The sequence below is a fragment of the Siniperca chuatsi genome, linkage group LG12 (genome assembly GCF_020085105.1).
Source record: "Siniperca chuatsi isolate FFG_IHB_CAS linkage group LG12, ASM2008510v1, whole genome shotgun sequence".
Lineage (NCBI taxonomy): Eukaryota > Metazoa > Chordata > Actinopteri > Centrarchiformes > Sinipercidae > Siniperca > Siniperca chuatsi.
This window is the reverse complement of record NC_058053.1, coordinates 15840463-15856714: the sequence shown is the minus strand read 5'-3', so window position 1 is coordinate 15856714 and position 16252 is coordinate 15840463. Positions and strand designations below refer to the sequence as shown.

At 41.1% G+C, this 16252-nt stretch overlaps 1 protein-coding gene across 1 annotated transcript; it reads left to right on the top strand.

Annotated features, from left to right (window-relative positions):
* The first annotated feature begins 561 nt into the window (after positions 1 to 561).
* LOC122885419 (ras-related protein Rap-2a) lies at positions 562 to 14201 on the top strand. The gene is made up of 2 exons (XM_044216466.1): positions 562 to 1516; positions 12468 to 14201. The coding sequence occupies exons 1-2, from the start codon at positions 1203 to 1205 to the stop codon at positions 12703 to 12705; spliced, it is 552 nt and encodes a 183-aa protein (XP_044072401.1). The 5' UTR covers positions 562 to 1202; the 3' UTR covers positions 12706 to 14201.
* The last annotated feature ends 2051 nt before the right edge of the window (positions 14202 to 16252 follow it).

Sequence of the window (16252 nt, the reverse complement as noted above, 5' to 3'; positions counted from 1 at the left end):
TGAGTTGTGTTGTTTGATTTTGCACTGTACATTTATTTTTGCATCATTTTAATGCCAGAGTCATTCTACAGTAAGGGATTTGCAAGTTTTTGATTCTGTTAGACATCTGGCTCAAAACTCCACCTGAGCCAGTCAATTCACAAATAAAATAATCTCTCTTAATGATTAATGATTTTCCACATGGCAAATAGGTTCTAATATCTTGGTACTGCAGCCTGCACTGGTTGAGATCAATAAATAATACTCTCGACTTTATACTGTTAAGCAGCTTTTATAAGGCATTCTCAAATTTGGACAGCAGCAACAAAATGCAGCGTTACCATGGCAACAGCATCCGGTGCATTTTCCTCCTCTTGGATACACATCCCCGAGCTGCCCCTGTGATTGGACGAGCTCTCTTTGGGTGTCACTGGGGCAACCGAATGATGGGAATTTTAACACATGAACGGAAGTGCTCCCATTCAGACACAAGCGAGGTTTGCGGGGAGCGGAGGCGGCCGTTGGACTGTTCGGACATCCGTCAGAGAGGAGGGCGGATCCGGACGCTTTTTTTTTTTTTTTTTTTTTTTTGCCTCTGTACGGGAGCCGAGCAGGGTCCAGCTGGTTACGCAGCGGCTGTGGGTCTCCACCCGAGAGTATGGCGGCTGGGATTGCACTGGAGAGCGAGGGAGAGACGGAGACATGCCAGAGATGGTGAAAGAGAAACAAAGAGACGCAAGTTCTTTAATTAAGTGTTGAAATATTTTTAGTTGGTGATTTTTTTTCGGAAGCGGGCTCCTGCTTGGAAAATCGCGCCTGTAGTTCATTCTAGGGGCTACCAGCGTTTTTCCAGTGTCCTCGATGGAGCAAGTTTGTTTTTTTATGATGCATACAGAGGGGTGAGCTAAGCAGATGAAAACGGTCCACATCATCGGGCGATATTTGCTTCCTCCCTGTGCACATTTTGGACAATTGCAGTCCTCGAATGCCCGTATAGCTGTCAGTGTCTGGCCTGCATGGGGGAATTTCTACAATGAAATCCATCTTGGGGCACCGAGTCTTTGTGCTCTGCCATAGCTGAGCAGCGGCGACCAAGACTGTGTTACTGACAACCCGTTAAAAATGGGACACAAATGGTGATTGTAATTGGTGCGGGAACATTTTGAGTTCATTTCAATGACGCGCGGAGATTGATACCCTAACCTGACTTGATTTAATCCACGATGCGCGAGTATAAAGTGGTGGTCCTGGGCAGCGGTGGGGTCGGGAAATCCGCCCTCACTGTGCAGTTTGTTACCGGGACGTTCATTGAGAAGTATGACCCCACTATAGAGGATTTTTACCGCAAGGAGATCGAGGTGGACTCCTCACCCTCGGTGTTGGAGATCCTTGACACCGCTGGTACCGAGCAGTTCGCCTCCATGCGGGACCTTTACATCAAAAACGGACAAGGATTCATACTAGTCTACAGCCTAGTCAACCAACAAAGCTTCCAGGACATAAAACCGATGAGGGATCAGATCATAAGAGTGAAAAGGTTGGTGAAATGATGCGCAGGAAGAGAATAATGTCCAGATTGTTAAGTATTGATGTTGGAGATTATTCTTCACACATAGGGCTGGCCTCACAGGCTCTGTAGTTTCAGGATGGGCCTAGGCCTGGTCTGTGAACTGTGCTTGAATGGAGATGCTCTTCAGGCTACAGAACAACACAAACATGCCTGTTCAATTTTGGTGTACCAGGTCTCACTCAAAATGCTTGTAGGTAGGCAAATGCCCTTGCACTGCAGTCCCAGTGTCTCTAAAAGTAGAGTAGCCTCATCTTATCAGTGTTTCTGCAGACTTTGTGATGTTTCACTCTAGACAGTTAGGTCTTAGGAATGACAATCACTAACAGTGACGATCCATCCTGTCCATCAGCGCTGTGAGTCTGTCTTCCAGTCATAACATGCTAGATACTGTCTGTGATCTGACAAGTTGCCGTTTCGTAGCACTGAATGTCCACTGTGCCGGATGCTGCAACCCCTGCGAAACACCCAGCCGGGGGTACCTAGGATCCAGTGCAACAGAGCAGAGAGCTTCAAGGAAGCACAGCTCCAAATACTGTAGGGGCTGGGGAAAGCACACTAGCGTGAGCCCGGCTTCTGCAGTGGAGAAGCTATGTTTTTAATTAACAGGCTGCACAAGCTCTTTAGGAAGAGCGGCACAATTGAAAGTGTGAAATCGCCTGATGTCTGAGTGCTGTTACACAGATGATCCAGATATGAGGTCACCGGAGTGAGCTGCTGATTGATACATGGAAGAGGTTAGCTGGGGCTAGGCCAATGTGCTGTGAAGGCACACAGCACTGTACATTCAACTGGTGACATGGCATGGTGTTGTAAAAACCCAGTGAGAGCCTAAATAGTCTGTCATAGGTGCTGCTGGTTAAATCATCGGTGACTGTTGCCTCTGCGTTAGCTCAGTTCCTGTGTTACAGTGTGCAGGCAGCAAGCACTGGGCTGTGACTATGTGGGTTCATCAGTCACTGTAGGTGTCAGTGGATGTGTTGCAGTCAATGTAGGGAGTCCAATAGGCTCCAGAGAGACAAAAATGAAGATGCGTAATGAAAGCAGTGCAGCTTAAAGCTCACACTGTTTACTGATACAGCTAATTACCTTAGATAATGCTCAGCACAAGGACAGTGCAGTCATATCATGCTTTAGTGTTGTGTTTCTAGCTCTGTTGTGACAGCATTGTCTATTTCTGTTACATTCTGCAACCTAAAAATGAAATTGAATCATGGTGAAGATGTTTATTTTTGTTAGTTGCCTTTAGTCTTTGTCACCTGCAATTTATTTATTTATTTTCGAATGCACCTTGTAAACAATCCTATAAATCTGTGGCTCCGGATGAAAGAATGAGGTCAACATGTTTTCCCCATATGAGTGGAGAATGGGGAGAGGTATGTTCAGTCTACAGTGTGTGTGTCTGTGTGTTTATATGTTTGTGTTTATATGTAAATGCATACATGTGTGCTCACATAGCGGATGCAGCCAGGCTGTTATGTGAGTTCACACTTAACACTGAGTCTGGTGCTGTTCTCTAGCGTCACAGCAGAATTTATTTTCTGTAGCAAAAACATCACGCTTCACATGCTACTCCTACACAATAGTTAAATAGAGAGTCCTAAGTTTCATGTGGACTTAGACAGTAAAAGCTTTAGATTGTGTTTGAAACAGTGGAGTTAAAAATGTCAGGTCGTGGGTCGCCTGTAATTCACTTATGAAGCTGTACGCAGTTCTCCTTTAACAGAGTTTGTTTTGAATGGAAGTATGCATATTTTCTTTGGTAATTCAGAGAATCCCTCTTCATTTCTGTAGTTACAAATAGTTATAAAGAAGAGACGAATCAAAGAATTTCTCAGACTTGAGTTTTAGGGACCTCAGCGTCTTCCTTCCTTCCTAACATCAGCACAGTTGATTTTAGTTGTTACCAGCCTTGCAACACAAAACATTTCATTCATTGAACGGCTATGTTTCAGATCAGAAAAGGTTTGCTTTACTCAGCTGGGTGTTATAGATGAGGTCTAAACAAACTAAAGCTGTTTGTATGCAGCCTTTTCAAACCTGCACACAGACGTTTTCTGTTATTAAAAGCTTCTGTTGACAGCAGTTATATAAGGTATATGATAAAGTCAACACATACTTCTACAACCATACAAACAAAGACTGGTGTCCAAATCCTTTTACTGCACATACTGTTTGGCAACCTAGCCCCTACTGTATACTCATCAAAGATCAATACAGGAACCACATTCTGTATTTATTTCTAAATACATTTGACAACCCATAACCATGAGAGTCAGTCATGGTTTCTCTTGTTGCTGAAGGTAAGAAGGTTAACAAATAAATCACAAATGATCTTGTGATTATATTTAGCAAATGAAAGGTAAACTCTATTGTGAAACACGTTGTTAGACATATGTAGGGGCTGGGGTCCTGTTCTGTTTAGATACCAGCCAAGTTGTATCCGAAGCACCAGTAGTGTGGTGACAACTGTATTGATAACAGAAGTTGGCATCAATTGCTTTTTCTCTGTCTCTTTGGTCTTGTTTATTTATCCTTTGATCAGATATTGGCTGATTATAATCATAATTTTGTTAATAATGTACTGCATTTTAAAGACAAAGCTGTATGGTTGTTTGTATAAGTCAACATTGATGTATTCCAGAAGTTTTTGTTAAATGCAAAAAGGTTCCTATATAAATACTAGTTTATGAACCGAAATACTTTTACTCACATATAAAGGCATATAAAGATTTTGACTGATCCCCAACCCGGATAACCAACCAAATGTAGAATACTTAGTTCTAGGTCTCCCATTTTGCACCTCTTTTCAACAATTACACCATAAGAGTCCATAACAGAAGGGGAAAAGATAACTAATTTTTTGTACTGTACAATAGCTCATAAATAATGCAATGCGGTATCGAGACATTTTATGTTTTCGATAACAGGTGAATAGCTTGCTTTCTTTCTTGACTGAAAAAGGATCTGCTGTGCTGTTGCTCTGTTAAAACCCACAGCTGAAATGCAACAAGTTCAGGCATGTTCTGTGGGGCTGGTTTAAGGGCATTGTGGGAAATGTAGGAAATCTGTGAATGCAGTAGGAGAAGACAAGACAGGTTGAGACAACAAAAAGAACGGAGACGTCAAAAAGGCACACTGTTAACATCACAGACTGATGAGAGAAAGTCATGATAACACACAAAGTGTGGAATTTTCGAGAGCCAATTAGTTGAATAATCGATTAGTTGATCGACAGAAACATAATCAGCAACTATTTTGATAATCGGGTAATCGTTTCAGTCATTTATCAAGCAAAAATGGTGACAAAAATGCTACAATTTTCTCTTTGTCATATATCATTGTAAACTGAATACCTTTGGGTTTAAACGGGTTAAACGGACAAAACAAGACATTTGAAGACGCCTCCTTGGGCTCTGGAAAGTTGTGATATTTCGTAGACCAAACAATCCAAAGAATATTTGCTAGATTAATCGATAATGAAAATAATTGTTAGTTGCAGCCCCAGAATTCTCCTTTCACATCCTTGAGTGAGGGATGGTTGCAATGTATCAAGCAGAACTTGGACAACAGCTTCAGCAGTTACAGGTGTCTCCGTCTGATTTTGGTTCACTATTGTATTTAGGAAATGTAATTTTGTTATGTAAAACTCAGCAGTCAGACTGTTCCTGTACATTACACCGTTGTCACTGCTTCTCTTGCCTGTCTGTCCCTCCCTGCTGCCAAAACACTGGTGACCCGTTGCGACCATATTGGCATTCGCTCAGGTCAGAGGCGCTGCTGTGCCTCGCTCTCACTCTGAACCCTGTCAGCATCCATCAGTGCCTGCTGTTAGTGGCTCAGACGGGGCTTTAGCACAGAGGCCGTGGGTGCACACGATTACACCCTGGCCTGCCTGTGTCCACTGGGGACCTAATCACTCCTCACTTCAGCTGCAGTTAACTATACACCTGGGATATATTGGTGACTTAACAGAGCATTTAAATAGCAGTGACATGGTTAGAGGATAGTGAAGAAGAGGTGAAATAGGGTACCATAATAATCTGTGCTGTTAGTTTAATGTTTCTGATTCACACCGCCCCTATTACGTACTCCTATCAGCATTTTAGTAAGGCTTACAAACTGTGGAGTTATCATCCCAAGGCTTGTTCATGTGCCAACTAGTTGAAAGGATCAAGATCACTAAATGGAGGAGCAGCAGTCTCCCAGTTCTCCCAGAAAGATCCTCTTTCATCTGGTGTCTTTGTCTGTTGTGAAAACCGGGCAAAAGAACTGAGCTAAAGTTCAGTGATGATTACTTAACAGTTGACTTGGCTTTCAAAATTATGTGTTTAAGGTTGTACGCAGTGGTGGGTTGTAGTGTAGCCGCCCTGTTCCAATATCCAACAAGTTGTTTCTGCTCTGTTTTTGGGAGTCACCACTTCAGAGAGGGTAGCAATAGTTAGAGCAAATGCTAGATGCGGGGGTGTAATTAGTGAGAGAAATGCATGTTAATTTACCCTAACAGACAGGTAACATATTTGGCCAGCCTAGCGGCATGGTTTGAGGGTTGGCAATGTCAGTTGGTTGGTCCACTACTTTGGTCCAGATAGAAATATCTCAACAACTACTGGATGGATTGTGCCAAGATTTAGTACCCATGGTGCTCTGAGGATGAATGCTAATGACTTTGGTGATCCCCTGATCTTTCCTGTAGCGCCATCAGTGGGTCAAAGTTTTCACCTAACTTGTGAAATATCTCAACATCTATCGGATACACACAATATTTGGTGCAGACATTCCTGGTTCCAGACATATATATCCTAATGACTTTGGTGATCTCCTCACTTTTCCTCTAGCGCCACCATGAGGTTGACATTTGTGGTTTTAATTGTAAATGTCTTGAGAACTATTCAATGGATTGTTATGAAATTTGGACATCCATGTCCCCCTTAGGTTGAATTGTAAAAACTTTGGTGATTCACTGACTTTTCATCTAGCGCCAGTTTCAGATAAAATGTGTCCAATACTTTTGTTTATGACTTAATATCTGCAAAACAAATGAGATTCAGCCTCAGCTGTACTTTGTGTTTAATGCTAATTAGCAAATGTTATTATGATAACCCGCTAAATTAAGATGGTGAACATGGCAAACATTATACCAGCTAAATATAAGCATGTTAGCATTTTCATTATTAACAAGTTGCCATGCTAGCATTAGCATTAGGTTAAAGCACCACTGTAAGCCTCACCGAGCCGCTAGCATGGCTATATAGACTCTTGTTACGGGTGAGCTTACTAGTTATTGACAACAAGCATGTTAGCAAAAAAAAAAAGCAGCAGCTAGCCACCCATATTGAATCCAGGGCAAAATGAACTTTTAGATAATGTTACTCATCCGATATGATGGTCAATCATTCTGGAACTAAAATAAACTGCTTCTTTGTTGAGTGAAGCAGGTTAAGATGATGCCCAACTCAAATTATTCCAAATTAGCAGCCTTGGTGAATTGAACAGCACAAATAAACAGCCAGGAAATAAGTTGGGAAAACACAGTGAATAGGCATTTTTTTTGCACTAAAACCATTACAGAGTAAAGCAACAGTAGAGCTAACATAGCAAACTGTATGTTTCAGTGTATTAGATACTCCAGCATGTTATTACTGCTCTTTCATGAAGAGCAACTTAAAAAAGAATTGTTCAAAATAGCTGAGGCCAAGATATCCTGACTTTACCTCCCCTAGTATGGGTCACGCCCCAAAAACCCTGGATCCTATCTCATGAAGTCCAGTTCTGTACCACAAAGCTACTCACAAAGGGTAGGGATGATGTCAAACTGTGCACTGCACTCAGATAGTGTTTGCTAGTTAGTGACAAAATGCCATTGAACTATTCTTATAGAAGCCCATTACAAACTGAAGTGGACTTTTAAGCTGTTGCCATGGATAATCACAGAGAAAAAAATTATGAAAATAGCCAGGCAACAAGCTGTCGAGGCATAAGTGGTTTATAGCTTTTCTAAGTCATACAGTGAGTGAATATTTGAAAATCCTCATAAAATTCCCTGAAGAGTCAAAGCAGTCAACTAACGAGCTCTTTAGTTTTATATGTCCTAATCCAACCATGCAAAGTTTGCAAATTCACCTATACATGCTATTTTAATAATAGTAACATATATCTTTCATAGATCTTTCTGACATTAAGCTGCTAAGTCTAGTGTCGACACTGGAACAATATCCTCAGTGTAATGTATCATTTTCAGACGTCAGAGGAGAAGGGGACTGTCACTTAGGCTATATTTTGTCGTTATAAAACTTATGAATGAGTCTCTGAACTATTCAAAGCTTATTCCTCTCCTTTCTTACCACTATTTTATGGAAAATCTATCTAACAAATTTCAGGTGCAGTGGCACTTTGCATTTCCGATTTTAGATCTTAAACTTTGTACAGTAAGAGGAAAAATTTGTCTCAAATGGCATAATTACCGTAGGGAGCTAGTAGTGTGCCGTATTATTGCTGTAATACATACATGTAATCCAAGGATGACTAGGCTGTACAGTCTGTCAAGTACACTACTCGTTTATCTTTCCCATTTTTACATGTCTTGGCCAGTGTCTCCATCATCTGTGAATAGCATCAGATTCTGAAGGAAAGGGGAAGCAGAGACTTAGTTTTCACATTCTTGAGAGAATCCAAAGAGACTTTAAGTAGTATCCCTGATATTGTCTTTTTTTAATTTTTCATTCTTTTGAAAAGTAGAAAATGTGCTTGTCATAGCATGTTTACCAAAGATTCTCCAGATATCCATTCCTGATTAAATCTTTCTTTGCGCTGATGCTGTGCCAGAAGGTGATTAGCTAATGGCTGCTCTCTGACTCAGCTGATTTCTCTCGACTGACCAAACTGAAGACCCTCCTCAAAAGGGCCATTGGGAGGAGGCCCAGCACGCAGCCTGGCCAGAGTCAAATCCAGAGACTCTCGGGCCACTGGGTTTCCACCGTCCGTCAGCAAGGCCTATGTGAGTTGATGCATCATGCATTATAGATAAGGTGTGTCTGGGTAAGCTCAAATGGGTGTTTGGAGTCGGAGTGCTCCAGTGCAGGCGCCGTCAAGCTTACAAGCTGAAGGCCAAGCATGACATGTTGTTTGTTCTGTTTCTGTCACAGCACAAACACAAGCAGACTCAGTTGTTCATTTGTCTTTTGAGGCTGCTGTCTAAACCATGTAAACCGCTCTGTATGTGTTCTGCGTTAAGAGACAAGCCTTGCTTCCTTGCATCAGCCACTGTTGGGTCCAGACACAGTGTGGCCGACACCCTTTATGCTGAGGCGCTGGGAGCCTCGGTATCCGTGGCAGCCACTGTCTCACACCTCCTGGGACTGCGGGTTTCCTCCTCTGTTATTATGACTATATATAGATCCTCTCCTTTGGTACCAGATGTCTTTGTGCCACACTTGTGTTATGATGAGGCCCAAATGAGCGACATAACTTGCATATGGCTGTTAAGTCCTCCATTATGGTTAAAAGAAGAAACACACAGCACATGACCCTATTGGACTGACTTTACTTTGATTCCTCCTGCTGTTTGGGACATCCATGATAATTATAGTTAGTTTCTTTCATTTGATTTCTGAGGTTTGACAGGCAGGCAGCTCTAGGGAGCAGCAGGGATATTCAGTTTTACATAGCGCTAGTGGACTGGAAATCTGTATCCACTGAAGTATCGTCTGGGTGTTTTGCACCAAAGAAAAGAATAAACCCTTTGATAATGGTGATATTAATTACTGTTACATATAGCTGAAACGATTAGTCAACAAATCTATTCGTAAATAGAGAATTAATTGGCAACTATCTTGCTAATTGGTTCATCATGTCATTTTTAAGCAAAAATGGCAAAAAATTCACTGGTTTCTGCTTCTGAATATTTTCTAGTTTTCTTAGTCTTCTCTTATATTGAACTGAATATCATTGGGTTTTGGACTGTTGGTTTGGACAAAACAAGACATTTTAAGACATCACCATGGGTTCTGGGAAGTTTGCTGCTATTTGCCGACATTCTATAGACCAAACGATTGATTGAGTAAAAATTTAGTAGATTGATTGATAATAAAAGTAATCTTTAGTTGCAGCCCTACTAATATATCACTCATAATAATGCTAATTTGCATTTACATTATTTCTCATTTAAGGAGCTTGAATCCATACATAGAGCTCAGGTACTAAATATCCTAAACTGTTTTTTTTCTGGAACAAGTAACATTTTGGACAGGAAAGTGAGAGCTGGTATGAAACAGCATGTGATGGTAGGTAATATAAGATATAAGATAGTCGGCTTTCCATAGGCCCCCATCAGATATTTACAGCAGGAGATTTGAGCCAAAACCACAGCCGAGGGGCAGAAAAAAGACACCCAAATGGCACTATTATTATAGTTGAAAAGCATGTACTGTAGTTTCTCATTCAAGTTGCCTCCGATCTTGTAGAACACTATCACACTCTTGGTTACACACCGACTGACCTCTAAGATAGTCTCTTAAATCCTGGTAGTTTCTCGGCTGGCGAGCTGATCATGGGAATAGAACAGGATAGTCAAGATTAAAGTTCATTCTGGATAATGTATTCATGAGTAGATCAAAGTCGGCTCCCTATTCTCAGCGAGTTTAAGCTGAAACCCGCAGCCCCTGGCCTCGTAGAGATGCTCAGGCTGCTCGACTTGGAAAAGTATCACAGTTGCTGCTTCTGCAGTCTCCCCATCTCTCCAGAATTATTTATGTCCTTGTATACCTGTTACCATAGCAATCAAGGATGAGGATGATTTTCTATCAATAATTTAGAAGCATGTATATTTCATAGAGTGAGGGGAGCACTTGAAAACCCTAATGATGTCGAGGTGTTCGGGTGCATGACTCTGGTTAGATTTGACAATGTTGCTCAGTGTTGTAAACAGAGACATTTAAACTCGGTTCAAACGATGGGTCCAACAGATGGAAAGCACTCCCTTGCTAGCCTCACACACAGATAAGGATGAAAGAAATAACAACCTGTTGTGTACCAAAGGATGTGAATACGCATGATCTGCTATCTCTCTGATGTTTTTAATCTTTATCTCTTCTGATGTGTACAGACTGCCTCAGAGGCCCGCCATGTTTCCCAATATCAAAACTGATGTAGTGATTATATTGGTGAAACTGTGTCAGAGCCGTTCCTTTTGATAATTATAGTGCAGTAGCCTATTTAATTGAACTGACGGTCTCTTCTGGCTGTCCACTAAGTAGTCCAGTTCCACAGTGACATGTTGTGCTCCAGCAACATGGCAGGGAGTTCAGAGCTCAAAGGATTATGGCCACTTCCTGCCCTCAGGGGTCAGAGCTCTACTACCCATTTCCTGTTCTCTACTGGGTCAGCTTTTAGATTTGGTTCTTACACGAGGCAGGATGGGTGGCGTGGAGGTTCAGTGTTAAGCGCCCCACAGCAAGAAGGTGCTGCCTGTGTTCTTTATGTGAAAAGCTTCCTCCCACAGTCAAAGACCTTGTATACACCAAAGTAGAAACACAGCTTTTTCTTTCCATTTTAGCCTTCCATCCACAATAAGCCCATGTTTTGCACCTAACTGAGCTTTTTGAAAGTTTGAAACTTGTGGGTGATTCTTATTTTGTTACGTGGATGAGGGAAACTGACCTTTTCAAAAACTGTCAAATGATTGTCAGATTGTAAACCTGTGCTAAAATGTTGAGAAGTCAACATTCTTACCTCCAATTTGCTTATTTTCCAGGCTCATCCTTTTTGTCTTTTCTTACAGATTGTCACTGACAAACATCTGGATTCTTTTAATGAAACAGTCAGGTTTGAATTGATGAGTCAGATGTCTTCACGCATTCAAAAATAGTTGCTTCCTGCTGCAAAAGGTAGTTTGAACTGCATGTCAACAATAAACAAAGTACTCTTGTAATGAGGACAGCCCAGAAAATGCTTTCTGTAATAGAAAGTGATGAGAGGCTAAGAGGGAGACAGATGGTGGTGAGAAAGCACAAATGAGTTTTTGAGTGTGTTCCAGGGTCCCTTGAAGTAATAAAAAATACACTTAGTAATATTAAATTCATATTTTCATCCAGATTTTTTGTAGTATTGAAGTTTTAGCCATAGCGTGGCTAAAAATGGCTTTAGGGATGGCAATTTTGTAAAGACATATATATATATATATATATAGTCCCCAGAAGATGAATCCTAATGACTCTTTGGTGATCCCCTGACTTTTCTTAGGGCCACATTTTATTTGTCCAATACTTTGATTTATGACCAAATACTTGCAAAACTAATGTCATTGCCATCAGCCTCAGCTGTACTCCAGTTAACATGGTAAACATCATACCTCCTAAACATCACCATATTACCATTGTCCTTTTGAGCATGTTAGCATGCGGACATTAGCATTTATCTCAAAGCCAAAGCCATTGAACCAAACGAGGAAAGAAGAAAAAGATAGCTGTTTTTCTGTTTTGGCATTTCACTTTGGATTGCAAACACACAAATTGTGTCCAGAAAATGTCTGACACTTTAATACCATTGTCATTTATTAGCATTAGTGTATGGCCATAGAAATGCAAATCATGAAAATGAGAGTAGGGCTGGATGAGAATGTAATATTGTCATTTATCATTACTCCATATGATCTTGGTCATATCATTAGATCAGGAATACTTAAAAATATATTAAAAAATGTTGGACTTTGCTTAATGCTTAGCATTAAGCATGTGCTAATACCAAGTTCTGAAAGCGTAATTGCCTGCCTTTTTAAACTGTTAAGTTCAATGAAAATATAAGAACACAAAACTCACTGATTGCATCCATACAGTTTCTCATCAGTTTTTGCTGCTGAGTACATTTTAGTCTCATGTGAACGTCTGTGCCTGACAACCCAATGTGGGCCTGTGTCTGTCCTCAGGTACGAGAAGGTTCCTGTGATCCTGGTGGGGAACAAGGTGGACCTGGAAAGCGAGAGGGAGGTATCGTCCAGCGAAGGTCAGGCCCTGGCTGAGGAGTGGGGCTGCCCGTTCATGGAGACCTCGGCCAAGAGCAAAACCATGGTAGACGAACTGTTCGCTGAGATCGTTCGGCAGATGGACTACGCCGCCCAGCCAGACAAGGATGACCCCTGCTGCTCCTCTTGCAATATACAATAGCCCCAGGGGCCTCCAGGAACAGGCCAGGCAAAAAGTCTACTTAGAGGAAGCTACTTCGACTCGCAGTAGAGAGATACACACTTAGACACACACACATGCCAATTAAACAAAAGATAAATTCATGGTTGAACGCAATGGATTTTAACTGTATGGAGCATAAAATCAGCAGTGACATGATTATTAATAACGACATGTGAGTCATGAATACATTTGAATGCCAGGAATTTGCCGCAAGTGAAATTGACAAATGACAAAAAGGAAACAAGCCCTCGCCTTATGTTACTCTCTTTTCTTGTTTGGGTTTGTTTTTATCCTTTGAGTTGTGGGTGAAAATCTTCAGCAAAGAATCACAGATCAGGATCAGGTTGCTCTACAATCTGCTATAAATGAGTTTAAAAAAAAAAAAGTTTTCTCCTGGTTTTGTTCGTATTACAAGTTTCACACAGAACACCAAGATGCATTTTTTGTTACCATTACTCGAGTAGCTACTGTACACAAATCCTGTAACAGATTTCTGGGATCCAGTTGTTTTAAATATTAAGGAGTATTTGATTTACAGTATGTACAATTTTTCTTCCAGCTTATTTTGTGCAGTGATTGGTGGGAGGTTTTTCTACTCATTACAGGGCTGAACCAAAGAGGTGACCTGAAAGCACCTCCATTTCCTTATATTTTTTTCAGTCGTTAAAAAAAAGGAATGGAGAGAAAATGGTGGATAAGTCAGTGTCTTTCTTGAAACATTGGTGCAGTCAACTCTTTCCTATTTTCTCACTTTTAAAATACAATAGTAAACATAGTCTTTCCAATATCGTGTGATGTTTTGTTTTCCTCTCTGGGAGACTCTGACAGCAGATTGCCGAGTAGTAATGTAACTAACTGCTTCATCCCGATGGGACAAAGAGTTCATCTTTTCAGTGTTTGAATATCTCTACAGACTATCTCTCTAAACTCTTTTCAGGAATGGGTGACATTTAAAGTGAAGATGCCAACATTTGTCATACTTTACATTTTATTTTTCTCCTCCGGTATCAATATGAAATGGGGTGCTCAAGAGTTTCAACATACTGATCCCATTCTTTATGTGCTCGGAGTATTCAAATCCATAGTAACAAATAGTAATGACATCGGCAATGATAATAAGAATTATTAATGGTAGTGTAAATATTTTGTATTGAAAGTGCCAGCTCCTGTGAAGACACTGACTCAACACATGTGGAACTGTCAACTGTATGCATGGCTAGTAAACAAAAAAAGGACTTATTGTTTGAGTTTAATATAGGCTGTGGAAATGTGCAAACCAAACACATACACGTCTGGACATGGACACTGTCTCAACTGTACATCTGTGTTGCCACGGGAACCAGACTTTCCCCGTGTAACCATTTTCATTGTTGATTTTATATTTTTTTATGTGACCATTTACTCTTTATTCCCTCTCTGAGTGGTGACACTGTTACATTTGACACCTAAACAATAAAAGTGTGTTCAACACTCGACTAAGGCTACCAAGCTTAAGTGAAATGAAGTGAGTGGACTGACATGCTCAGAGAAACGCTGCTTCTGTGTTGCTCTTTATAACCAACTTGCTTATTTTCTTCTGTGCTTTTCCTACTTGTAATTCTACATAATTATATTAACATAACATATTTGTTATATTTCACAGATTCTTTACCCACTAAACAGGTCTTGACCACTCTCCTATACATTTGGGCTTTTCAAAGTCTGACACTGTGGGTCCCCCCACACCTTGACACCAATTGGCATTCTTCCTTCACCAGTTGAAAAGCAACACAATGTTGAGATGACTACTGCTGCGGAGTGCGGACCAGAGTGACCTTTCATCCACCTACTTCTGTTTGATGCTGTGCTGCCTGGGTCTCATAGAGGCAGCTAATCCCCACCCGATCTGTTACATCTGCTAGGGACATTAACAGTGAGTGAATCTCCCTTCTTCACGAGAAGTCATCTCTGCAAAATCTCTTCCACTCTCTTTCCGAGCTGACGTCGTGGTAGCTGCTGCAAGTTGTTTTTTTATTTCAAACTCAAATTTGTGGTATTTCCTCTTCACTTTCTAGCCTGGTTCCAGACTTCTGAATCACTGCCCACATCCCAAATTTGTTCAGCAAATACAGTAGGTCTGGTGCAGACTGTATAGTCTGGTGTTGCTGCGCCTGTTGACGGCTGTTTCGCGGGTTAGAGAAAAAAATTGACCTATCAGAGCTTAAGCCGGATTAAGAATGGCTGGCTAGCTAGCTACATTAATCAAAAATAGCGACAGCAAAATAGCTGAATTTACAAGCCTAATTGTTGTAAGTTCATTTATTTGAATTGATTTGATTTTATTGGTACTTTGAACCAATGTGAAAAACAAGTATTTAAGTTTAACGCAGTTACCATGTTGACTGAAAAGGATGTTGGTGGGAAGGATACTTCAGCTACTGAAAAATTGGCTGACACAAACGCAATGTCAGGCTGATAAATGAAGTGAAACTAAATTACCATTTAGTAAAGCAATAGCCCTTTTCACCCAACCATGACTCACCTTGGCCTTGACATCTGTGATAGGGCACACCAAGACCTCCATCAGTCAGCTGGCTACATAGCAGGACAGTGGCAAGCACTATAACGTTATATATCATCACAAACTGTCAAATGTCTTCATACTCATTCAGCTCACCACTGTGAAAAAAACCCTTACCGTTACAGAGATACCTAGCTACAGGAGCTACAACAGCTTCGGTCATTTTGGCTAGCAGCTGTGGCAAACATCAAATGCTTTTTGAATTGTAGGCCACACGTGACCAGCAAAGATTCGCTTCGCATATGTGTTTTAGTGACCAAGCAAAGGACACACCAGGGTGACACAGGTGCAAACAATCAAGGAAGGACCAACAATCAAAACTGGAGGGAAAACAAAGACAGGAAGTAAAACCACAAGACACACAAGGGAAGGAACACACTACAAAATAAAACAGGAAATGAAAAACCTTAAACTACCACAGGCTCTTTCATATCCTTTCTTCTTAATCAACTGCACCAAGCTTCCCGTCTGAGTTAGCCTTCATCAGGCAGAACTATTTTAGCACTTTGTTCAGCCTCCTGTCGACTGCCGAAATGCCTGCTTGTGGTTTGGACAAGTTGGAACAAGAGAAAGATACCGTTTGGCTTCCACACAAAGTTGCAGGACCGTCATGCTGCTCAATGGGGCTCTGAACATAGAAGAAGAGCTACCTCTTGCGCCAGGTGGCACCAGGCAGGACTGTACTCTTCCCAACACACAGTCTTTTGTGGGGTTTCAAGATGAAGTCTGTGTCTATCCAGGAGTGTCTAACTCAAGAAAGATGTACAAACATCCTCCCTTGGACAGCTATTGGTAATACTATCTTAAGGTAAACAGCTAAGGAATTTGGCAGCTCTTTCTGTGCACCAGTGTGTCTTTTTTCCCCACCTTATAATCAGAAAGTAACTTTTTTCAGCCTGATAAGGGCTGAATTTAAATTTATGGCCACTGTCCTTTCCGTCTCGTCCTTGTTAGTTGGACAAGGAC